General features: G+C 35.6%; 2 protein-coding genes across 3 annotated transcripts; one reads left to right on the plus strand and one right to left on the minus strand.

Moving 5' to 3' along the window:
* The first annotated feature begins 9439 nt into the window (after positions 1–9439).
* On the plus strand, positions 9440–17803 carry LOC138907872 (protein FAR1-RELATED SEQUENCE 5-like). The gene is made up of 3 exons (XM_070198492.1): positions 9440–9650; positions 16407–16795; positions 17141–17803. Exons 1-3 carry the CDS (start codon positions 9440–9442, stop codon positions 17801–17803), a joined length of 1263 nt encoding a protein of 420 aa, XP_070054593.1.
* Positions 17804–21583: 3780 nt separating this feature from the next.
* LOC104097166 (uncharacterized) lies at positions 21584–25585 on the minus strand. 2 transcript variants are annotated; one of them, XM_009603692.4, is made up of 4 exons: positions 25203–25582; positions 24259–24536; positions 22302–22458; positions 21584–21833 (listed from the first exon to the last, which is right to left on the minus strand). In XM_009603692.4, the coding sequence occupies exons 1-3, from the start codon at positions 25474–25476 to the stop codon at positions 22390–22392; spliced, it is 621 nt and encodes a 206-aa protein (XP_009601987.1). In that variant the 5' UTR covers positions 25477–25582; the 3' UTR covers positions 21584–21833; positions 22302–22389. The 2 variants fall into 2 exon arrangements, with proteins under 2 accessions (XP_009601987.1, XP_018626675.1); XM_018771159.3 differs by lacking the exon at positions 22302–22458 and having other exon boundaries at positions 25203–25585.
* Between the last annotated feature and the right edge of the window lie 640 nt (positions 25586–26225).

Consider the following 26225-nt stretch of genomic DNA (forward strand, 5'->3'; position numbering starts at 1 on the left):
TTTTCTTTCAACTTTATTCCCTCAAAAAACCGGTCGAATGATATCCATCGTTGGTAAAAATCAAAAAAATTTAAAATTTTTATTGTTTTCTAATTTTTTTCTATCAAATTACTACAAATAATCAAAAGAAATACATATACATACAACATACATACAAATATATCCCCCACCCCATATTTTAAGTTGTGGCATATCCCCAGGATACACAATTAAAAAGCATAAGGTAGAGGAAACTTCCCTGAATCTCTAGTCGGGGTCTGAGTCAAAGTCGAGCTCCATTCTTCGTGCCCGAACTAGTGCACGCATCCACGCGGACAGCTTCTTCTCAGCCTTCTTAGGGTACACCCTACACTTGTCTTTATCAATCACTGGGACCTTCTCTTTCGAGCTTTTCACTCTCCACTCTACACTTGCAGCTGGATTCTACTTTCTCACCCCCATCTCCACATTCATCTCAAATGTTACTATCTCCTCACCCACTCTAAGCATGAATTTTCTATAATGTATGTCTAATATTGCTCTTCCCGTAGCTAGGAATGGTCTTCCTAAGATAAGGGGGACCTCTTTGTTCTCCTCCATCTTCACCACTATGAAATCTATAGGAAATACAAACTTATCAACCCTAACTAAGACATCTTCAACTATCCCCTCAGGTATCAAAGTTGTTTGGTCAGCCAGCTGCAAGGATAATGGTGCGGACCTTATCTCTCCAATATCATTCTCCAGCTTCCTATAAATATACAAAGTCATTAAATTAATTGAGGCACCAAAATCACATAAAGATCTATCAAAATTAAGAGTGCCTAAAGAGCAAGGTATAGTAAAACTCCCTGGATCTCCACACTTTTGTGGGAGTTTGTTTTGCAAGATTGAGTTGAAATGCTCTGTGAGCTTAACTACTGATGTCTCCTCGATCTTACTTTTCTTTGTAAGGATCTCCTTCAAGAATTTTGCATAAGCTGGCATTTGTGAGAGTATGTATGTGAATGGCAAGTTTACATTAACCTGTCTCAGCATATCTAGAAATTTTTCAAACTGTTTGTCCAACTTCTCTCTATATATATTTAGGGGAAAAGGTAGAGCAGGCATATGCTCGCTCTCATTAGATTTCTCCCTTCCTGAAGTTTTCTCCTTCTTCTTTTTCCCAGCTCCCTTCTTGCCTTTCTTCTTCTTATCAACTTCAATTTTCAGCTTCTCCTCACATTCTTTTTCAAGAACCACCTCTTTTTGAACTGTAGTGGGATCTTTCAACACTTGCCAGCTTCTCAAGGTCACAACATTCACTGTTTCTTTGGAATTCCTCTCAGTATCAGCTGGTAGAGTACCTGGGATTCTTTTAGACAATATAGTTTCAATTTGTCCTACTTGCTTCTCCAAGTTTCACAACCCTATGCCAAGTTCTTTGATAGTTGAACCATGAGCATATAATCTCTTATTTGTCTTGACAATGAAGGGCTTAATTATATCTTCAATCCCAGGCTGAGTGGATTGTTGAGGCTGGAACTGTGGCCTCGGGTGATTCACAAAACCAAGAGCTCCTTGAAATCTAGGATTGTTTTGTTGCCATGCATTTGCAGTACCCCTAGGTGAACTCCATGAAAAATCGGGGTGCTTCTGACCCATTGCATTGAAGTTATAATTCCCAACAACATTAACTTGGATTGAGGCTTAACACTCATGAGTAGGGTTCCTTTTTCCACATATTTCACATGCTGCTTGGGACTCACTATGTATCAAAGCTAAGGTCAGCTTCCTTATTTCCTTGGCCATGGCATCGAGTTGTACCTGCACTGATGTGTTAGCGTCAACTTGGTGAACACCAGTTGATCTTCCTCTTTCAACAATTTCAGAGGGCCACTAATTTGCGTCTTCAGATAATTCATCTAGAATTGTGACTATCTCCGTTGGAGTCTTCTTCATCAACGGACCTCCAGCTACATTAATCAATGTTCTTCGTGAGGTCGGTGTCAAACCATCCCAAAAATCCTGGAGTTGCATCCAGAGTTCAATTCCGTTGTGTTGACACATTTGCACTATCTCCTTAAACCTCTCCCAAGCTTCAAACATAGTTTCAATCTCGTTCTGGCAGAAGTTATGGATTTCCCTTCTAAACTTACCCGTCTTAGCTAATGAGAAATATTTGTTAAGAAATTTTTTGATCATCTCATCCCATGTTCTAATAGATCCATTAGGCAAGCTTCGAAGCCAGTGCTTTGCATCGTTTTTGAGAGTGAAGGGGAATACCCTTAAGTAAACTGCATCTGGTGACACACCATTATGTTGAAAGGTGTTCATAATCTCCTCGAAGTCCATCGGATGATTATTTGGATCTTCATTTTACTTTCTTCTGAAGATACAGCTGTTTTGAAGGGTTTGAAGCAACCCCTGCTTTAACTCAAAATTGTTAGATGCAACTGGAGGAGGTCTCATACTTGATAAGCCTTGGTTCTAGACCGGTCTAGCATAATTGACAAGTGGTCTCCCAGCACCGGGAGTTATATTTCCGAATTGGTCTGCACCCACGGGTCGATTTTGAGCAATTCTCCGAGCCCTCTCCTTTTCATAGACAAGTTGTGAATTTCGAAGAGCTGCTTCCTCAACATCCCGTGCAGCGTTTTCTCTTTGCTGGGTTGCCTCTCTTGCAGCCAAATCAATATTATCATCATCTCCCGCCATAATTTTGTTAGTCGAGGATTGCCCAACCTTCTCTATATTCTCGGGGAGATTTCTTTCCTTCCTCAACTGTCGCAGTTGTTTCTCGATTTCTGGTCCGTAAGGTAGCACTTTCTTCCCAGAGGATCGAGTCATGCACCAATCTAACTTGTAGCCTGCGCACAGTTAAAAAGAACCAACGTAAAAAGAAAAAAAATAAAATAAAATAAAATAAGAAGAAAAATTCCTGAATTAGCACTACAAACTATTTCAAACACTATTGATTGTCAATCCTCAGCAATGGCGCCAAAATTTGACGAGTGCAAAATACACACTTAAATATGCTCGCTAGTCGAATATAGTATAATATAGTATCGTATCCACAGGGATTAGATTTGAACAGTGTTTTCGTAGCTTCTAGTTTAATTGCTATCCAAGATGATCAACAATTTAGATTTGTGTGATTTAAAAATAAAATTAACTAAAAATCTAAACTATTAGCTTATGACAATCGCAACAAGAGTAAGCAAATAAGATATCAATGGGAGAAAATAAGGGTTGATTGGATAGATGCAAGATAATATTCTGTTATTTAATTCTAGCTAATTCACTTCTAAGGTTCATGTGAGTCTCTCGAATTCACTCAATTATTAGTTCAAATGTTCAGTAGAAACTCCTTTCTCGATAAAGTCTCAACCTCACAATATGAATCAATTTATGCTCGGTGAAGATATGCAAGAATTCGTAGTGGATTGGTCTTTAGGATAACCTCTTTTGATTATCCTCCTAACTAGGTCTAAATGATAATTCAACTAGACTCTTTCGATTACTAAGAAGAATCAATGAATTCAACTAACAAGATAGTGCAAAAACATCACAAGTTATGCCTCTTTCAAATACATGAACATGTGAATATATATGCAACAATTAAAACACCCAAAACGATTCAATACATAAAAAATAGAGTAATATCCACAAACAAATATCAATACACCAAATCCATCAATGCCTAAAGAGAACTACTCCATAGATATGGAGTAATTCATCATAGATAAGTTTAAGTTAAAGGAAAATATAAAACGATCTAAACTCTTGTCTTGAGTGGGGATTGAATGATGAAATCTTTGTGCTCTTGATTCTCCCAATTCTTCTTAGCTTCCTTAGGTCTTAGATGTGTCAAAAGTCCAGAAAATAACGTTTTTCCATGTATATATACCAAGTACGGTCGGGCCCAAGAGAAAACACATTTTCCTACGCGAAATAGGACACTTTCCGGCTCTAGACATGCGCATCCCCACACCTGGGAGTGTACTCGCGCACTTTGGATAGTGTTCTGCTTGACTTGCATGCCTAGTGCATGTTGAGTGACGTCCTGCTCAATTCTTCATTTCTCTCGTTAAGTGCACTATTGTCCGTTGAGCCTCGAACACGATCCCAACTTAATCCTTGAGCTTTTACTCAGACTTCAAAGCTCCAGAATAGCTTTAATTCATTCCAAAACATCTACAAAGCTAGGAATCACTCCTACAAGGCATAAAACACATAATTAGTGCAAAACACTTAGCGATTGAAGGCTCAACTCAATTAAAGTACAGTAAATTAGAGTGCGATAAGCAACTAAAACACGCAATTATAAACTACCATCATTTGGACACTTAAAAAACTTTCTGAGTGGTGCAGGAGGAGTAGTAGGAGAAGCAACAGTGCTAGATACACTAGTAGACTTATTAGGGAAAGACATCTCACAGATAGGAGCCCCAACGTCCACCATGGGCTACACAACTTCAGGAGATGGGACAAGGATATCCCTTTGAAAGTTGCAGAACTTAGAAGAGTGGAGAATAGCCAGAGTGCAAAGGTTGAAAAGGAAAGATACCTTCCTTAAAAATAGTATCCCTGCTGACAAAAAATTGATGAGCAGATAGATCATAGAGAAGGTCTCTTTTCTGGGAAGAGGAGTACCCAAGATGAACAGCAGGAAATGCTCTAAGACTGAATTTATCTTTCTTCTTCATATTAGTAGCATAACACAGACTACCAAACACTCTCAGATTATGCAAAGACGGAGGTAGAAGAAATAACTTCTCAAAGGGGGATTTGTCTTTCAATAGAGCAGTAGACAATCAATTCAACAAGTAAACTGTAGTGAAAACACACTCACTCTTAAACTTCAAAAGAATGAAGGCTTGAAATCTTAAAGCTCTAGCCATGTCCAGAATATACCTATGTATTTGTTCTACTATACTATTTTGTTGATGAATGTAGACAAATGAACCTTGATGAACTATCTCAAAGTCTTTCAACAAAGAACTAACTTGAGTGTTGACAAACTTATATCCATTATTAGTTCTCAAGCACTTGACTGCATAACAGAACTGATTTCTCACAAATATCAAGAATCTTTCATAACAACAATTGAGTCTACCTTAGTAGTTTATAAGAAAATCCAGGTATATCTATAAAAATCATTTACTAATGTCAGAAAATACCTTTCACCATCATGTATAGGTACTCTATAAGGGCCCCAAATATCAGCATGCACAAGATCAAAAGGATGAACAGAACATGAATTACTGAGAGTAAAAGATAATCTTGATTGTTTGGCAAGGGGACACACAGTACATAGATGATCTTTCAACTGTACAGTGGTTACACCATCAATACTCTTCAAGACTCTCAAGGGAGAATGTCCTAATCTTCTATTTCACAAGGAAGTATTATCACAAGACTTATTTACTGTATCACTACTAGGTTTATTGCATGAACTAGTAATGGTATTTACAAGTGAATGATGTAGACACTTATCCTCTTTATTCTCTGTTTGTAAGGAAGATGCTTGATCATTAGCTTGCAGAATGTAGAGACCATTCCCTTCTCTACCAATCTCTATCACCTTCCCACTGAAGATCTCTTGAAATAAACAAAACTTGGGGAAGAATGCAGCCAAGCAAGTTAGCTCCTTAGTGATTTTGGAAACAGACAACCTATTGTATTTGAATACTGGAACATATAAGACATTGTGAGTTGTTCTATCTTGGAAGACTGGGAACTCTCTTTATTTACTAATAGAGACTTGGCCACCAGTAGGTAAGAGTACCTTACTTCTAGACTCTTTAGGCATATCAGTGTACTTATTTAGCAAATCTAAATTTTATACCATATGATTAGTGGCACATATGTCTACTATCCAGTTAGTACCAACTAGAGTAGACAACATGGCAGAAGGGGTACCTGCATTGTCAACTTTGGTTGTATTAGCCATAGGTTCAACCTCCTTTCCTTTATTAAAAAGCTGCAAAATCTGAGAATATTACTCAGGAGTGAAGAACTGAGCTGGCGAAGAACCTCCAGGTTGAGAGCAATGCTGACCCTCAAAGTACTGACCACATGCATTAGTCACATTATTAGCATATGTGTTTCCATAAGCATTTGGACCCCTCCCCCCCCCCCCCCTTCTTCTTAGGCTTAAAGTCAACTAGATAGCCATTCAATTTGTAGCAATCTTAAACTTATAGTAGTCATATTGAACCAAAGCCTTACCATAATTATTATTTTGCCTGTAATCTCCCGTAGAAATTTTGTTGCTCATCAAGGTAGTATGGTCACCAAATTCAGCACCAATACTAACAGTAACTCCAACACTATTTTTCCTTTGACTCTTAACATTAATAATCATGTTATATACCTGATTGATATTAGATAGTGGACGAGTTATAAGAACTTGATCCTTAGCATGTTCAAATGATTTATTTAAACATGTCAGAAACTGATATCATTTTTATGTTCGATATTGTTCAACATGCCCTTTAGAATCAGGACAACCACAAGAAGGTGGAGGAGCTAAAGCCTCATACTCATCCCATAATTCTCTAAGTTAGGAGAAATACACAGACACAGATGACATACCTTGAGTCAAGGTAGCGATTTCCTTGTAAAGATAACAACCTCTGGAGGTGTTGACTTTATCAAACTTTTCCTTAAGATCTTCCCACACCTTGTGTGTATTATATTCATAAATCACAATACTAATGAGATTTTGTGAGACAAGATTCATAATCCAAACTAGGACGGTCGCATTACACCTATCCAACAGTTCATGTAGACTAGGATCATACATTTTCCTCCGACAAGTACCGAGAATAAAACCTAGCTTATTTTTGCCATGCAATATAATTTTCATAGATCTACTCCAAATTGAATAATATTCAGATTCTTGAAATTGAATGGAGATTAGTATCGAACCTTGTGTGTCTGATGGATGAATGTATAAAAGATGATTGTAATGAACTAGATCCATATCCTTAAGATTTAGGGCTGGAGTCGTAACACCTTGAGGAGTGGAGGTAGAATCGTCTTCTTCAATTGGCATTATACTTCTTCAGAAAACTTAGTTATGTTACTAAATTAGACCAATAACAAACAATTAAAGATGAATTTCACAGTGATTCATCGAGATTCAACCGGAATTAACAAGTTCCAGAAACCCTAGGTAGTAGTAGAACTTTTCCAGATTGAAAAATACCTCGATCAAAAACAGATATACTTCTCCGTCGTAGATGAGCTGACCAACTTACCGTGGCTTTGATACCATATTGATGAGCTCAGTCATGAAAAATGAGAGACGGTTTGGAGAATACCGAGAGAAAAATCACTTCATTGATAAGCTCCAGAAGAGTTAGAAGAAAATGAATTACTCTGTATCTATTTGCATGTCCTTTACTATCTTATATACTAACCAACTAATAAAGACATAATAAATTGATCTAACTAACTCTTTTCTCACTTAACTAAACACCTAACTTACAACTGTACCTTGTCGACAGTTGTATCACCACTAACTTTTACAGTAATAGTTATGTACAAGACTCAAGCAAAAATTCAAGTACCACTGATTCCTTGGACATATGCCCCACGTATCAGTCATAGCAACTAGGGACTACACAAACACCTCTGCTATCACCTACCGAATTAGCCTTTTAATTAAACATAAATTTAGTTCAGGGATAATAAATCATCTCTCTCAACTTGCAAGCAAATGCTTGGCTTCATCATCCATCTACAGAACATGTCTCGCACAACTAGCTTGCAAATTACTTCTTAAGTTCTATGTTTCCTTTGAAATTCCTCTCCTGCCAAATGTAATAGATACAAGCAACTACAATAGTTCTGTATAGTATTATTCATGTTACAATTATGGAAGAGAGTATAATGGATGAGCATTACTTATGTTATAATTATGAAAGAGAATATTTATTATAGAGAAAATAGGGAAGGATTCTTTTGGATTGACATTGATTATCAAAGTGATTTTTGGAATTTACTGGGAATCTTAGGCTTTTGCTTCCACTACCTGTAAATTCAAATTTTTTGTGTTATAATTATATAATAAAAAAATTTAATTAGTGCACAGCTATCTTTTTCCCCTGTTTCTTAGCTCATAGATTATCAACCCATTAGTCCCTCTAAGGAAGGCTTAAGCCCAATTTAAATTTTAGACACTTCACATGTTGTTAAAATAGTGGCTTGCATTATGGTAAAGATAAATTATATGCCAAAAACTATATGGTAATTATACCTTCAAGAAGTGATCTATCAATGGAAAAATCACTATTGATGACTTTTCCTATCTCATTAAGGTTTACTTGATTCAGGGACTAATTAAGCAAGGATTATAATAGATATTCTAAACAATATATATGAACGATAATATATCGATTGATATTGCCTATTCCATGGCATTTTTACTTAAATAATCTTATCCGATATTGCTATGCACATATGGAAAAAGATCCAGTCAAGTATTATTACCTCAAGTAATATTACTAACTCCATCGTTAAGAACTAATCCAAGTTTCTCACCTTTTTTTTTTTCCTTTTAATACATTACAATATGTCTCTTACTTTTAGCAAAATAAAGCTACAACTGAATTTTATCAAGAAAAGACAATTAAAGATGGAGGGAATTATCTACCCGATTTTTTTACCCGTCAAAAGAACCTTTTTTCCTTTGGAAAGATCATACATATCATTAAAAGATATGTATTCTTTTCCTAAGAAACCCAAAGGTTTCATTGTTCGTCAACAACAAACAGTGAATCTCTTGAAATACAAGGTTTTATTCTCTACCTTTTCTTATATTATTAGTTATTGTTTGGTCTTGTTAAATTTAATTATATTTTTTATTTTAAGTTTGATTAATTGATATTTGTCTGATCTAATATTATATGTTTTCATTCATATGCCTCATCTGACAAACTGCAAATACAAGAAAGTTTCATTATGATTATTTAATTTATGATGATGTTAATAAGTTTGTACCTTTTTTACGTTTGAATCATTGTTCAGAACTCCATAGTGTTTTAAGTTTGATTTTTTTTTAGTATAGTTGAGAATTTCGGGAAAAAGAATGTGCGAAAATACTCCTGAAGAAGTTTTACAAAGTAACTCTTAAGGGCTAGTAGATTATGAACCGAAACTTGGCCTTGAGTTTGCTAGTGACGAGGATGCACTTAATTATTATAATGAGTATGCAAGAAGAGTTGGTTTTAGTGTTCGCAAAGAATATATCAATACAAATAAAAAATTAGATTATGTAACATCACGGAAGATTACATGTTACAAGGAGGGTTTTTGTAGAGATGATAAATGAAAAGATCAAGTTAAAAAATTACGAAGAGAAACTCGAACAGGGTGTCAAGCTCATATTATTGTTACACGTCACTCAATGAGAAAGTACTATATTACTAAAGTTGAATTGGAACATAATCACACACTTGTTCTACCGACAATGGTTCATATGTTGCCATCTCACCGAAGGATAAACGAAGTTCAGGCTCATGAAATAGATTTAGCAAAGGATGCTGGATTATTTTCTAAAGCAACATTTGATTTTATGAGTCTTCAAGCTCGAGGTCGAGTAAATTTGGGTTATACCAAGTTAGATCAGAAGAACTACTTTCGAACAAAACGACAAAAGACTATGAGACGAGGGGAAGCAGGTAAATAAACTTACATACAATGTCTATAAGAAATATATTATCATTTCTTATTTTTATTAAACTTCTTAATGTGTGATGACCCAAAATATCATCTTTAAATTTAATAAATAATTTTGTGTTCTAAGACCTCAAAAAGTACCATTTATCATTTCTCGACTTACGTGGACAGTCCGTACAATTTTTCGAAAAGTTTTTATGTGAAAAATGGATTAAAATGGGAAATAGAGCTTTAAAATTCAAGTGAGTTGACCTTAGTCAATATTTTTAGCAAACGGACCCGGATCAGTATTTTGTCATTTTCGGTAACTCCGTATTGTGATTTGGGACTTGGGCGTATGCCCGTAATTTAATTTGGAGGTCCCTAACTCAAGTTATGACCCTTTAACGGAACTAGCAATTTAAAGGCTAAATGTTCCAAGTTTGACCACGGGGTTGACTTTTTGATATCGGAGACGGAATTCGATTCTGGAAATTTAAACAGCTCCATTATGTCATTTATGACTTGTGTTCCAAATTTAAAATTATTCCGGATTCATTTAATATCTTTTGGCACGATATTTGCAAATTGAAAGTTTAAAACTCAAAGTTCGAATCGGGGTGTGAATTATAATTTTAGTGTTGTTTGACGTAATTTTAGACCCTGAGTCAGTTCGTATTATGTTACGGGACTTGTTGGTATATTCGAACGGGATCCCGAGTACCCCGAGAGTGAAATGGATCGAAATCGGAATAAGAATTAGACTTAAGCAAAATCGAGCTCGCAGAAGCGAGACTTCCATCGCAGATGCGGTCTTCGCAGGTGCGGCCCTTTTGCGCAGAAGCAGACGTCGCAGGTGCAACATTTTGACTGCAGGTGCGGAACCTCGCCTGGCACCTTTCTCGCAAATGCGAGACCGCAGGTGCGAAAATATAGCCCGCAAATGCGAAAATACTAGCAGAATACATAAAATCGGGTCTTAGTCATTTTTACTCATTTTTGAGTTTTAAGTCTCGGATTTGGGCGATTTCAAGGGGGATTTTCATGACTTTGAACTGGATAAGTGTTCTTTATCATATAGTGATTGTATTTCACAAATTCATATCTATATTCATCATTTATCTCGGATTTAGATGGAAGAAATTGGAATTTTTGTAAAACTTTCCAAAAATAAAAAATTAAGATTTGAAGGTCCATTTAATATCGGAATTGGACAAATTTGGTATGGTTGAACTCGTATCGGAACGGGTGTTCGGATTTCGCGAGTATTTTTGGGATTTGAGACGTGGGTCCCACTGTCGAATATTTTAATGAATTTCAGATTTTTATCCGAAAAATTTATAAATTCATATGGAATTAATTCCTATGATTAGTATTGAATATATTGAATTGTTTGTAAATAGATTTGAAGCTTTCGGAGGTAAATTTAAAAGGAAAAGTTGTGGTTGAATAATTGATTGGAATTTGCAAAGCGAGGTAAGTGTCGTGGTTAACCTTGACTTGAGGGAATAGAACCCTTAAATTATTTGTTATATAAATTGTATGTGAATGACGTATAGGCGAGGTGACGAGTGTCTATACGTAGTCAAATTAATTATTTTTCTGCTTACTTGAAAAATCATAAATTATTTTTAATCATAATTAATTATTATAATAATTATTTCTCTATTATTCTTTGTAAATTTAAATTCTTGAATTCCTACATTAATGGTTACATGCTATTTGAATTATGTGCATTAATTGTTATTTGACATGTAGCATAATAAATATTAAACTGCCTATTTGCTCCCTGATTTCCATAATAATTTGCTATTTGTCATTGTTTGCTTCATAACTAAACCATAATTATTGTATGCTTGTTGTCTCGTAATTTTATATTAATTGTTACATTTATTGGGAGAATTTCTTCTATAAGAATTGGTAAGTGAAAATGTTGGAGGATCGGGCTGCACGCCGCAACAGACTTATTAAAAGTCAATATTGGAGGATCGGATTGCACGCCGCAACAGACTTATTAAAAGTCAATATTGAAGGATCGGGTTGCTTGCCGCAACAGACTTGATTAAAATGAATATGTTAGAGGAGCGGGTTGCACGCCGCAACAGACTTGATTAAAATGAATATGTTAGAGGAGCGGGTTGCACGCCGCAACAGAACTAAATGTGGATATATTGTGAGAGCGGGTTGCACGCTGCAACTGAATTGATGAAAATGATAATTGGTTATGACTGCTGAGTTGGCTTCAATTATTATAAATGAGTTACTTGATTTATTTCTATTATTGTTGTTGTATCTAATATTGCGTACAGGTAATGTAAGTGACCCATCTTAGCCTCGTCACTACTTCGTCGAGGTTAGGCTCAGCACTTACCAGTACATGGGGTCGGTTGTACTGATACTACACTCTGCACTTCATGTGCAGATTTTGGAGTTGGTCCCAGCGGCGTACCATAGTTTTGCTCGGATTTCAGCTACTCGGAGGAGACTTGAGGTATAACTGCATGGCATCCGTAGTTCTGAAGTCCCCGTCTATTTTATTTTAGCTGTGTGTTTATTTTCAGACAGCTTTACTTTATTCAGACCTTTATTTGTATTTATTCTAGAAGCTCGTGCACTTGTGACACCAATTCTGGGATGGTATTTAGACACCGTTGTTTGATGGATTATTTCATTATATTTCAAACTTTGCTTCTGCATTTGTTTCCTTGTTATTAATACATTTAAAAATTATTTTAAAATGGATAATATTATTCTAACGTTGGCTTGCCTAGCAAGTGAAATATTTGGCGCCATCACGGTCCGAAGGTGAAAATTTCGGGTCGTGACAGTTGGTATCAGAGCACTAGGTTACATAGGTCTCACGAGTCACGAGCAAGCTTAGTAGAGTCTGAAGGATCGATACGGAGACGTCTGTACTTATCTCTTAGAGGCTATGAAGTTTAGGAACAATATCACTTCTTTCTTATTCTGTCGTGCGATTTTATTCTATCATCGATGATTGAACCATTCTACTCTTATTCTCTCGCAGATGGTGAAAACGCGTAATACCTCTACCGATGGACAGGGACCAGAACCCCCGGTGGCAACTATGGCCAGGGGTAGAGGTCGAGGCCGAGGTGGTGCTAGAGGCCGAGGTAGATCTCAGTCCAGAGCTCGAGCAGCTGCACCTGTTGAAGAACCTCAGATAGACCTTCAGGAGGAGGTCCCAGTTTAGAATGTACCAGTTGGACCAGTTCAGGTCCTGGAAGGATTCATAGCCACTCCAGCTTCAGGACGCTCTAGTCCGATTGGTGAGTCTTATGGAGGGTGTGGCCCAGAATGGTACATTTCCAGTGGCACCAGCCGTCTCACAGGCTAGGGGAGGAGCACAAACTCCCACTACTCCTGCCTCGGAGCAGATGGCTCCCTAGAATCAGGCTCCAGCAGCCCCGCCAGTTGGGGTAATTCAGCCAGTTGTCGCGACACAGACCGGTGATAGGCCCGCCATGTCTTTTGAGGCCTTATTGAGACTGGATAAGTTCACTAAGCTCTTTCCAGTTCACTTAAGTGGTACACATTCTGAGGATCGACAGGATTATCTTGAACGCTGACATGATGTGCTACGGAACATGGGTATAATTAAGACCAATGGGTTTGATTTTACTGTATTCCAGATGACGGGTTCCGCCAAGAGGTGGTGGAGAGATTATACATTGACCCGACCAGTCGGATCACCTGCACTTACCTGGGAGCAGTTCTCTTAGCTATTTCTGTAGAAGTTCCTCCCTATCACACTGAGAGAGAAATTCTGTAAGCATTTTGAGCGTCTACAGCAGGGCAGTATGACTGTTACTCAGTATGAGTCCCGTTTTGTGGATTTGGCCCGTCATGCTCTCCTTTTACTACCTACGGAGGGAGAGAGAGTGAGGAGGTTCATTGAGGGACTCACTCACCCTATCAGACTTCAGATGGCCAAGGAGACCGGATGTGAGATTTCTTTTCAGGCGGCTGCTAATGTCGCAAGAAGGATCGAGATGGTTCTTGCACAGGAAAGAGGGCAGAGGTCCGATAAGAGGCCTCGTCAATTCGGCGGTTACAGTGGTGCTTCGTCTAGAGGCAGGGGTAATTTTGGTAGGGGTCATCCTCCCAGACCATTTCATTCAGCACTTCATGTATCTCCCGGTGCTTCAAGGAGTCACGGTCCTATTATGCCTTACTCTGGGCAGCCAGTATTCAGTGCACATTCAGCTCCTATCAGTGCACCACCACTCCAGAGTTACTACAGTGGTTATCCGGCCCATCTGGGTCAGCTTCAGCTTCAGCTTCAGCAGCCACGGCATCAGGATAGGAGTTATGAGTGTGGGAACATTGGTCACATCAGGAGGTATTGCCCTAGATTGGCGAGCAACAGATCTCGGCAAGATTCTCGTGCCATCATACCGGCACTGGTTGCTTCACCGCCTGCCCAGCCAGCTAGAGGTAGGGGTCAGGCAGTTAGAGGTGGAGGTCCGACCATTAGAGGTGGAGGTCAGACCATTAGAGGTGGAGGCCAGCCAGTTAGAGGCCGTCCCAGAGATGCAGTTCAGAGTGGTGGGGCCCAGCCCCGATTTTATGCTTTTCTAGCTAGGCCTGAGGCCGAGTCATCTGATGTTGTGATCACAGGTATTATTCCAGTTTGTCATAGAGATGCTTTAGTTCTATTTGATCCAGGATCTACTTATTCCTATGTGTCCTCCTATTTTGCTTCATGTTTGGTTGTGCCTTGTGATTCTCTGAGTGCTTCTGTATGTGTATCGACACTGGTGGGAGACTCTGTTATAGTAGATCATGTCTACCGTTCGTGTGTGGTTACTATTGGTAATCTTGAAACTAGTGTGAATCTTCTACTTCTTGATATGGTAGATTTCGATGTCATCTTGGGTATGGATTGACTGTCTCCTTATCATGCTATATTGGACTGTCATGCCAAGACAGTGACCCTAGCTATGCCGGGGTTACCTCGGTTAGAGTAGAAAGGAACTCCCGGCCATTCTGCCAGCAGGGTTATTTCTTATATAAAAGCTCGGTGTATGGTAGAGAAAGGGTGTCTAGCCTATTTGGCTTATATTCGCGATCCCAGTGCAGATGTCCCTTCTATGGACTCAGTACCAGTTGTTCGTGAATTTTCAGAAGTATTTCCTGCAGATCTTCCGGGGATGCCACCCGACAGAGATATTGACTTTTGTATTGATTTGGCTCCGGGCAGTCAGCCCATTTCTATTCCACCATACCGTATGGCCCCGCCAGAGTTGAAAGAATTGAAAGAGCAGTTACAAGACTTGCTTGATCAGGGATTCATTAGACCCAGTGTCTCGCCCTGGGGTACACCAGTATTATTTGTAAAGAAGAAATATGGCTCGATGCAGATGTGTATAGACTATCAGCAGTTGAACAAGGCCACTATCAAAAACAAATATCCGCTGCCAAGAATTGATGACTTATTTGATCAGCTTCAAGGTGCCAAGGTATTTTCAAAAATTGATTTGAGATCTGGTTACCATCAATTGAAGATTAGGGCATCTGATGTCCCTAAGACAGCTTTTCGGACTAGGTATGGGCACTACGAGTTCCTAGTGATATCATTTGACAAATGCTCCAGCAGCATTTATGGATTTGATGAATCGGGTGTTCAAGCCTTATTTGGATTCTTTTGCTCCCTGATTTCCATAATAATTTACTATTTGTCATTGTTTGCTTCATAACTAAACCATAATTATTGTATGCTTGTTGTCTCGTAATTTTATATTAATTATTATATTTATTGGGAGAATTTCTTCTATAAGAATTGGTAAGTAAAAATGTTGGAGGATCGGGTTGCACGCCGCAACAGACTTATTAAAAGTCAATATTGGAGGATCGGATTGCACGCCGCAACAGACTTATTAAAAGTCAATATTGAAGGATCGGGTTGCTTGCCGCAACAGACTTGATTAAAATGAATATGTTAGAGGAGCGGGTTGCACGCCGCAACAGACTTGATTAAAATGAATATGTTAGAGGAGCGGGTTGCACGCCGCAACAGAACTAAATGTGGATATATTGTGAGAGCGGGTTGCACGCTGCAACTTAATTGATGGAAATGATAATTGGTTATGACTGCTGAGTTAGCTTCAATTATTATAAATGAGTTACTTGATTTATTTCTATTATTGTTGTTGTATCTAATATTGCGTACAGGTAATGTAAGTGACCCGCCTTAGCCTCGTCACTACTTCGTCGAGGTTAGGCTCAGCACTTACCAGTACATGGGGTCGGTTGTACTGATACTACACTCTGCACTTCTTGTGCAGATTTTGGAGTTGGTCCCAGCGGCGTACCATAGACTTGCTCGGATTTCAGCTACCAGAGGAGACTTGAGGTATAACTGCATGGCGTCCGCAGTTCTGAAGTCCCCGTCTATTTCTCTTTAGCTGTGTGTTTATTTTCAGATAATTTTACTTTATTCAGACCTTTATTTGTATTTATTCTAGAAGCTCGTGCACTTGTGACATCAATTCTGGGATGGTATTTAGACACCGTTGTTTGATAGATTATTTTACTATATTTTAAACTTTGCTTCCGCATTTGTTTTCTTGTTATTAATACATTTAAAAATTATTTTAAAATGGATAATATTATTCTAACGTTGGCTTGCCTAGCAAGTGAAATGTTAGGCGCCATCACGGTCCGAAGGTGGGAATTTCGGGTCGTAACATAATGTAATTTTCTATTATTAAAAAATAATAAAGTATAATGTAACTTTTTTTTCTTATTTCGTCCAGGAGTATTGTTAGAGTATTTTGAGAAGAAGAGAATTGAAGATCCATCTTTCTTTTTTGCGGTACAGTTGGATGTTGATGATATGATCACAAATATATTTTGGGCAGATTCAAAGATGATAATAGACTATGATACTTTTGGAGATGTGCTCTCATTCGATACCACTTACCAGACGAATAGAGAGCACAGACCTTTGGCTAGTTTCGTTGGATTGAACAACCATAGAAAAATGATTGTCTTAGGAGGCGCTTTAATGCATGATGAGACTGTAGATTCCTTTCAGTGGTTGCTTGAAAGGTTTCTTGGAGCGATGTCTGGAAAAAAACCAAAAATAATTTTTACAGATCAAAATACTGCTATGAGTAAGGCCATCTCATTTGTCATGCCTGAAGTTTATCACAGGTTATGCGTTTGGCACATGGAGCAAAATGCAGCTAAACATCTCAATCAAATTTATAAAAGGTACGCTTCTTTCCGTGGTGATTTTTGAAAATGCATTTATGAGTATGAAGATGAAGCAGAATTTATGGATGCTTGAAATACAATGCTTGATGAATATAACCTTCATGAAAATGAATGGTTGCAAGAAATATATACATTAAGGGAAAAACTATTTGCAGCATATGAAAAGAAAACTTTTTCGGGTGGTATGAACAGCACACAATTGAGTGAGAGTTTGAATGGTGATTTAAAGGATTACTTGCAGTCTGACTACAATTTAGAATAATTTTTTAAGCATTATGATCGAGAAATTGAGGATAAGCGATATAATGAGCTGCAAGATACTTGTAATGCATCACAACGAATTCCAGTATTAAAAGCACAAGTTCCCATTTTGGTTCATGATAGAGAGGTCTATACCTCAAATATTTTCGCAAAATCTCAAGATGAATATATGAAATCTTTATCAATCAGAGTGAATATTGGATGTGAGAAGAATACTTTGTCCACCATTTACAAGGTTAGTAAGCATGGGCATACTCGAGAGTATATTGTTACAGTGACAGAGGTTGGGAATATATCTTGTACTTGCTTGAAGTTTGAGTCTATGGGTATACTTTGTTGCCATGCAATAAGAGTCCTCGATGTAGTGAATGGAGTTAGTAGAATTCCAACTGAGTATATTTTGGAAAGATGGACAAAAAATACAAAGGGCGTAAATATTAAAGAAGTTGATAAGCAAGAAATAGAGATCAAGGATCCAAAGTTGATTACTATGAATCGTTATAGAGTTATTTGTCCTATATTTGTTAAAATGGTAGCAAAAGCTTCTGAAACAAATGACGGCTATAAGGTAGTTGTAGCATGTGCAAATGAGCTAAGTTCAAAATTGAAGCAAATCACAGAGGCAACAACTCCATCTCTTTGTACTAGTGGTTCAACAAGAGATTTACCATAAGAAAATAATAACATAAATATCCTCACACGAGCCAAAAATTTTAAAAAGAAAGATGGGAAACGCCATAAAAAGAGGATCAAACCTTCCCTCGAGGTGAACGCAAATCGCAAGAAAGCTCGAGGAAACAAGTCAAGTTCCGCTAATCAGGATGGACCGAGAGTCGATGATAGAGCTCTATTTGATAATGAAAAATATTTTAATCAGGTATATCACATTTTATTTTTCAACTATTAGAGTATCTCACATAGTTGGACGTATAGGGGATCTTTATCTTATTTTCTCACATAGAGTTTCTTAAACATTCTGTAGCATCAGTACAAGTCATTGTGACTTACGCTCATTTGGAAATTTTGAAATCTTGCAAATATTTCATGAAGTTGGATTAGGTAAAAGTAAAAGTTGAATATTGTTTTATTTTGCTAAAAGTAAGAGACATATTTTAATGTATTAAAAAAAAGAAAAGAAAAAAGGTGAGAAACTTGGGTTAATTCTAAACGGTGGATTTAGGAGAACTTTTACCATTTTAGTTCTCTTTTTATTAGTATAAAAGTTAAATGGATCTCAGTCATTAATCATTTTATGATCCACATGGCATGAATCTACATGACCATTGAATATATTACTTGAGGTAATAATACTTGACTGGATCGTTTTCCATGCACATATGCTAATTCCACATTGTATCCCCCATAAAATATTAGATAGATTTTTCCATAAGTTATGTTGGTATCAATAATGCAGCATTTAATATCGATAACCAAATGTTGCATTAATTTTGCAATTCTTTTAAAAAAATTAAGCGTTAAATTAGTCATTCAAGATTGCATACCAAATATTTTATTAGTTATGCAAAATTTTATCTCGAAATTATTTTTCTTATATGACCAAATATAAACAAACGGTGAGAGGTATTTGTTTTTCGTTGCGTACATGCTAAAATGGCCTTTCTTGTCATACTTTATCATTTCATTAGGTTTGGTCTAATAAGCATTTGAAAGTGCATAGTATAATTCAATACACAATTTTGGTAATTGAATCCATAAACTATAATGAATATGTCACCTAAATAAGGCCCATCCTAAAAGTTTGGGACTCGAGAATTATGTGGTTTTATACATGTTTTACTTAATTTGCATGCTTGTTTGGTTGTATAGTATATAAAAATACGTGACCCATGAAATTGAATCTTCTTCTTATTAGGCTAGTGGTAGTAGGAGATGAGGAGAAACACTAAAGGTGAATATGTGGATGTCTGCGTGCTCCTAAAGGACGAAAACCACATGATTAAAACAAAGTTTGAAAAATATCATTAACAAGTACTGTGGTGCGATAATTGTGATATCTTTATATATATATCCCAGTGTGTTTTATCCTCTTAGAGAAGTTATCCGATAAAAATCTGGAATAATTAAGTTAGAGGAATTTAGAATATCGAATGCCACAAAATCGAAAAGGAAAAGAAAAAAGCAAACATGTAGTAGGGCTTTATGACCTAAGCAATTAGAGTATATTAGGCTGCCTATCCAAACACCTAATCAATTTTATCATCAATGTTCCAATATTTCTCTACTTATCCAATCATAGCTCCTTCTTTTAGGGGTAGTAGCCCCATAATGTCTGAAGCAACTATTTCAAAGGGGGTCCTTTTAGCTGGCTATTATCCTTTAAACTTAGAGGACCATTATCTTTTGCATTGCTTAGTAAATATGATCTGTAAACTTCAGTTGCCCATATTACATTGCTTCTATAATTTCTTATGATGTATGATCAAGCTAAGACAGCTTGGATTTTTAACTTTTGAATTGTCTTTATAAAAGGTTTTCAAGGAATAATCATTAATAAATTCTGTCAGTTGCAAAAGGTGGTAGGTAACCTTTTTATGTTTTTTTTTTCAACTCTAGCAATTACGCACCAACTTGAAAAACAAATCAGACAAAAATGAGCAAATAATTAAATTGTCATCATTAATATTCTCGGAAGAGTTGAGGAAAAAAATACTATGATAGCTTCGTGTTGTATATGTTTATATGTTTATTCTCATTATGCATATAAGAAGGAGCCGTATGAGGTGAAAATTTTATTTACGATTCTAAAAATTCTTTTTCAATTGAATAACAAGTTAACGTCAGCTCAATTATATTTCAAGGAAATTACTCGAAAATCCACCATTGGAGAGATGTTAATGCAAATACAGTTACCCTTCTTTCTATATAAAGATCAGAACCAAATATTGCAAGCATCTTTGCACATTCACCTTCACACTTTAGCAAAACCTCGTTGGCAGCAATTAGAATTGGATTATCCTAATTAATTCATGACTGTGTTAGGATAACCAAAATTAAGTAATGTCCTTTTTTTTTTGTAGTTCTTTTTCTTTTACGTGAGGGCAGTGGTAGCCAAAAGAAAAGGATAAAAGAACTGCGTGTAGATTCACAGGCTTTTCTAATAAGAGAGTGATCAACAAATGAACTCCTGCTGTGGAAAAGAAAACAAAAAGTTCTTCAAACCATTAAAGTTGTCCAATTTCAATGTTTAAGCAAACTACGGTTTGATATTTAGAAAATTAGATTACCAATTTGATTCTAGTTTTAGACCTTAGAAATATTTGGAATCCACTTAGATTTATTTAATCAATAATAATAATAACAATAACATACCAAGTGTAATCCTCAGTAGTGGAGTCTAAAAAAAGTAATGTGTACGCAGACCTTACACCTATCTTGTGGAAGTAGAGATATTATTTTCAATAGACTCTAGGATTGATTTGATACTTAAGAAAAATATATAAATTATAGTTCTTCCTCGCACCCCACATACAACACGAAATTAATGCACGAGATTGTTCTTTTCATAGATATAAATATATACAATTCAGTCTAGTGTTCGTCATTGTTGATTGTGCACCTACAAGATGACACTGACACCAAATTGAAGATGTTTAAAATTTATTGATAAACAATTTAAAATGCATAGATGTTAAACAAGAATTGCATTTCGTCTAAATTCTATTGATGCTATGTGATGTCAGAAGTGTAGCCTAAAGGGAAAGTTGGAAAACATGCATTCTGATTCTTCCTTGTTAGGTTAGCTGTTAGGTAAAACAAACAAAATATTAAACTGCAGCAACAGATCTAGTATTTGCACTTCCTTTTGTATTTGTTTAACAAAATCATAAAAATCATTTGTAACCTGGGATCGTTTTCCTCTATCCGGATGGCGTTAGACAAATCATCCGGATATTGAATAACTTAACTTTTTACTGTTTTAATGTAAGTGTCAAAATTTATTAGCATTATACGTTATGGAAAATCGAAATAGTGAAATTTTTAGGTCATCTCAATTAGTTCAGAAACCACACATTTCTCAAGATAATCAAAGCATAATCCCATCTCAATTGGTTCAGAAACTAAATATTTCTTTACAATATCATCTCAAGTTCATCTCGAGGAAAGTCTCAACTTGTTTTTTCGGAAAATGAATGAGATATTCAAACAGTCGCAAATATTAACAAAATACTTTTTTTTATCACAACTTCCATCACATATAGGATTAGAAAAGAACTTGACTGATGGATCATTAGTTTTTCAAGTACTTACTGGCACTGCAGTTCAGCTCCTTTGAAATATAATGTTGAGAAAAATTTCTTCAAAAGAGAATTTTAGCATTTTCGGTTGACTAATTTTAGTAGTAATTAATATAATACTAGAAGTTAATGTTAAGATTGTTGCCATCTATGATTTACATGCACGGAGAAAATGGGAAAAGAAGAACACTATCAGATAATTTGTTAAGAATATTGGCATTAAATAGAACAAAAATCTGTACAAGTTGGGTAAGAACCGCAGTGGGTGCTGAATCATATCCTCTCCTGCATCACTAACTCTCTCTCTATTTGGATATACAAAATAAAAACGTTGGCACATATACATAATAAATACTAATATGCTGTTACATCAAATGGCCTTCTTTAATCTTTATTAGTAATAGTAATTCCTTGACCAACAAGGCTGCAGTTCTCCTTTGGATAAATCTGGAAAAAGCAGAACAGTCACAGAAGATAAAGTTAGTTACTCCTATAGTTATGAACCACGAATAAGAACAAAAAGCCAGTATTCCCTCGTCTCTAAATTTAGGTGAATCTGTTTGACTGGACACGGAGTTTAAAAAAAAATGAAGATTTTTTGAATTTGTGGTCCTAAACAAGTTAAAAAGGGGTTTAGAGTATTTGTGTAGTTATAAAAGTTTCTCATTAAATATGAAATTGAAAATTTAAGCTAAATTATTTCTAAATTTAAAAAGGAGTAATTTTTTTTGGAACAACTAAAACAAGAACAGAAATAAGTAATTTTTTTCTTTAAAAAATATAAAGCAGAAGGATGTGACGGCAATCTTACTAAGAATCTGGTGGCAGCACATGGTTTTTGATTAAAAAATGTGGGAGCAGGAGCACCAAGAGAAAAATAAATAAATAAATAAAGAAGCCTATGGCAATCTTTACCTGAAACCTAGCTCTAGGAAAACTGGACAAGGTCCAAAGGAACTAGAATTGATTTCTTGTGCCTATGGACTCTTTTCTTTTTTGCTTTTCACTTCACTCTTTCTTCTTGCACTAACTTAGGTTTTCTTGAAAATGATACTGCCTTGCATGCCGAAACCTGCATCCGTGCCATAACATGTTGGTCTGTTAATTCACCAAATGAATTTTTTTTTAAAAGTTTTAATTTCAATATCGACAATATAAAAGAATTTTTCTTCACTTAGGCCATTTAAAAGATAAATAGATGTAATTATCCATAATAACTTGAATGAGTTACCTAGAAAATAAGGAGGTTAAAGTACATGGATTGTGGCAAAATTATTTATGTTATATGTGCATATAAGTTAAATAAAAAAGAGGGAGGGAATGGAAAATTATGATTCTATTTTATTTATTTTGAAAGAATTTGTCTTGTGCGTGTTTTATTTCCAAGCATATGGTAATCATTCCAAAAAAAGCGATCCCGCCTCCTCACCCAATGCGGATGGAGGTGTAAACACAATACTAAAATTTACTAAAGCGGCTCTCCAACTTACTCCTAATTCCTGCACGTTTTCTGCTATACAAGATTACAGTTGTCGAACCAAATGGCAGACCAAACTCGATATACTCCTAACCATATGACACAATTGAATTTCATATTTGACTATTTCTATTCCATTCTAATATAACTGTAATGCGTCTCGGATTCCTTGATTTGTCCTCTACTTTTTGTTCCTTCTCTATTTTTAGGACTAAAGTAGTATGTGACCAAGTCAAACGGCAGAAGGAAGCAGCAATTGGCAAGAGAGCAAATACCAAGGAATCCTATTTCATAAGAGAACGGTAAAAGAAAGGGCAAATATCACTTTTAGTCGGCCAGTAGCATGTATAAAATTTGTATATTTTTTATATATAACATACAGAAATATATATATATATATATATATATATATATATTCGTATATTATTTTGAGAGCAGTATCATTTTTCCTAAAGAAAACGGAGTTATTCATTTGATCTATTTTATATTATGGTATTTGACAATAGAAAATCTCTAGCATATAATAAAAGTATTTTAAACATTTTTATAACTATAAAACATATTATTAAAAGTATGATAAAAAATTTGAAATGAAAAGATTTTTATTTTTATTTTTTTTGTTTATAAAATGAAAATGAAAAAGCAATTACTAGGGGTTTTCAAGTTGGTCTCGAGAAATTCTAGAAGGAAAACAAAAGTCATTTCTGGGAACGTGAGGTCAACTAATGAACACTGAAACAACGAACAAGGGTTAGTCGTCCTTATACAGCCGGTGGACACAGAAAACAACTTGCAAATTACATGTCCAATTTGTCTCCCTAAAAACGTTCAAAATTAATTACGTAGCTGTACTATTTCGAGAAATAAAAAAGAAGAGGGAATTAGGGTGTGTTTGGTAGGAAGAAAAATATTTTTTGAAATATTTTTTAATGTTTTAATATTTGATTAGCTTAAATGTTTAGAAAATATTTTTTTATGAAGTCATTTTCCTTTAATTGGAAAAAAATGACTTTTCTTACCAAAAGGAAGGGAAACATTTTCAACCTTCCCACCCTATCTCCCGCCCCAACCCCCACCCTCCACCCCAAACCACCAACCCTTCCTCCATAACCCATTTTGTCTCTCATAATGTTTATCTAAAATATATATTTTTTTTAAATATTTTAATCTATCTAATCAAACACTAGAAATAAGTAAGAAAATCACTTATTTTTCAAAAAACTATTTTTTAGAAAAACATTTTATTTCTTGCCAAACACACCCTTAAAGTTGGCGATATTCTTGAGTTAGTTGAGTTGACATGTGCAATCTCGTCATCAAACAAATTCTCAAATTTGTGCATAGCTGACAAAACAAGAAAGTGATGGGGAATGCAGATCAGATTGAGAGACTCACAGCTTCAATATCAATTTTGTAAAGGAGAAGTTTTCTTCTTTCTCTGCAGCTAATTCTGTAAGCCACCACCACATGTGCGACGGCCAACGCAAATGAACACACGAAAAGTGCCATTTCCATTACCCGAACATACCCTTCTCTGTCCATTCTTGAACTATTCCCAAATACATATGAAGCTTTCAATGACAGAAACACCAACGAAGAAATCGAACACATGGTTGCAATTCCCAAATATGGCCCTCTTGATAGTCTTGGGCCATCACATAAGCTATATACACCTATATACAACAAAATTAGTATATCCCTTGACAAATTACTTGATATTTAGTAGGCGTTGGGACATGAATTTCAAAAAAAAAATATTCAAATTTGAAATTTCACTAAAATTTGAATTGAAGATGTTGTGTTTGGTTATAATTTTTGCAACATATTAGGATGACTTTTTTTTAACATATTTTGCAACTAAACACTAGCAACCTTCCCATTTTCAATTGAAAAACTGGTTCTAGCTGGTTTTTCGAATTTGAAAATGCATTTTCAAGTGAGATTTAAAAAATCGTAAGATTTTGATAACCAAACATTGTTTTAAAAAAAAATTGAAAAAAAAAATTCTTATGTCCAAACGGGCTCTTAACCATCACAAGTAGCGACCAAATCAGAAAATTTCATTAAGAATGTTTAAGATTTTTATATATGTATGTATTAAAAAGTAAAATTTGACACACACACACATATATATATATATAAACCATATAATTTTCTGATAAAATTTATTTAACTGACCATGGCTGAAGCTCCGCCATTGACAACTACTATGCCTCAATCCAAGCACATTAAGATATGAATTTCTCACTGTTCATATCGCTCAACTTAAAAAAACTATTTGATACTTGCAAGGAAAATAAGAGAAAGATAATAAGAGGATTTGTGTTAAAAAAACTTACATAGAATGAGGGCAGACCTAATGATGGAGATGAGGGGAATATCGACGAGAGAATAGCGGAAATCATAGTTACTTAGATGAGAAGAAAGGGTTTGAATTGAGAGGGAAGAAGGGGAGAGAGAAGCAGATAAAAGGGCTGAAGGGAGAAGGGTATCAGCGATAACAAGAAGAATTGGTGCTGAGAAAAGGAGAAGAGAAATCAACATAGAGATTAAGAAAAACAGAGTTTTGATCCATCTCAATACTCTTGTTCTTCTGTCTTCTTTAAAACCCATCTCTGTTTTTTGTTTTTGTTTATTTCCTCTGGTTCTACTCCAATGGGTAGAATTCGGACTTGATGTTAAATTCTTATAAGGGTTTGTGTTGAGAAAAATTGGTGGGAAAAGGGCTTAAAAAGAAGGGACAATTACCAGAAAGAGGGCTAAGGTAAGGTTTGATGATTTGACTAATGGTTGTGTTTCTTTCTCTGTGTCTTTGTCAGCATTTTTTTTGTTTTTTTTGAGTTTCTTATGTGGACTAACGGCAATTACCGAATAGACTTTCTTAATGACAATGAACTGTGTCATTAATATAGTATTAATTTCATAGATTTCATATACTACTCCCTTGTTCATATTATCGGTAAATTTTCCATACCATTAAGAGAGACATGTAATAGAAATAAGAATATATGTTTAAATAATTCTTTAATTTTTATCTTAAATATCTTAATTAACTAATACCTCACTAATTGAAGCAGTAAAATTAAATATGAAAAAAATAATAAATAATTTCTTTTTTAAAAAATTATTAAATATTTTAAGCAAATTTAATTTACCAAAAAAATAATATATATTTCGGATTGGGTGTAGTACTAAGAAAGAAGTTTCATTGGGTGGCTGTTATTACACGTAACGGTGTTAGGTGGTTCTACTGTTTGAAAGTTTAGTGGTCAGGTGAAATTGAGATGGGAATTTCTGCAACTAGGTTTGTCACATAAAAATACTGAAAAAAGGGTATCGCAAAGTCTTCCATTAAAAAGAAG

This window comes from Nicotiana tomentosiformis, chromosome 3 (assembly GCF_000390325.3).
Source record: "Nicotiana tomentosiformis chromosome 3, ASM39032v3, whole genome shotgun sequence".
NCBI classification, from domain to species: domain Eukaryota; kingdom Viridiplantae; phylum Streptophyta; class Magnoliopsida; order Solanales; family Solanaceae; genus Nicotiana; species Nicotiana tomentosiformis.

What these genes read in the sequence shown, in the direction of transcription:
- LOC138907872 (XM_070198492.1), top strand. Translation starts at nt 9,440, where the DNA reads ATGGTTCATATGTTGCCATCTCACCGAAGGATAAACGAAGTTCAGGCT. An exon ending in TATGAGACGAGGGGAAGCAG is followed by an intron (nt 9,651 to 16,406) that starts GTAAATAAACTT and finishes TATTTCGTCCAG; the next exon opens with GAGTATTGTTAGAGTATTTT. An exon ending in TCTCATTTGTCATGCCTGAA is followed by an intron (nt 16,796 to 17,140) that starts GTTTATCACAGG and finishes TAATTTTTTAAG; the next exon opens with CATTATGATCGAGAAATTGA.
- LOC104097166 (XM_009603692.4), bottom strand. Translation starts at nt 25,476, where the DNA reads ATGGGTTTTAAAGAAGACAGAAGAACAAGAGTATTGAGATGGATCAAA. An exon ending in TAGGTCTGCCCTCATTCTAT is followed by an intron (nt 24,537 to 25,202) that starts GTAAGTTTTTTT and finishes TGTTGTATATAG; the next exon opens with GTGTATATAGCTTATGTGAT. An exon ending in ACAAAATTGATATTGAAGCT is followed by an intron (nt 22,459 to 24,258) that starts GTGAGTCTCTCA and finishes GCACGGATGCAG; the next exon opens with GTTTCGGCATGCAAGGCAGT.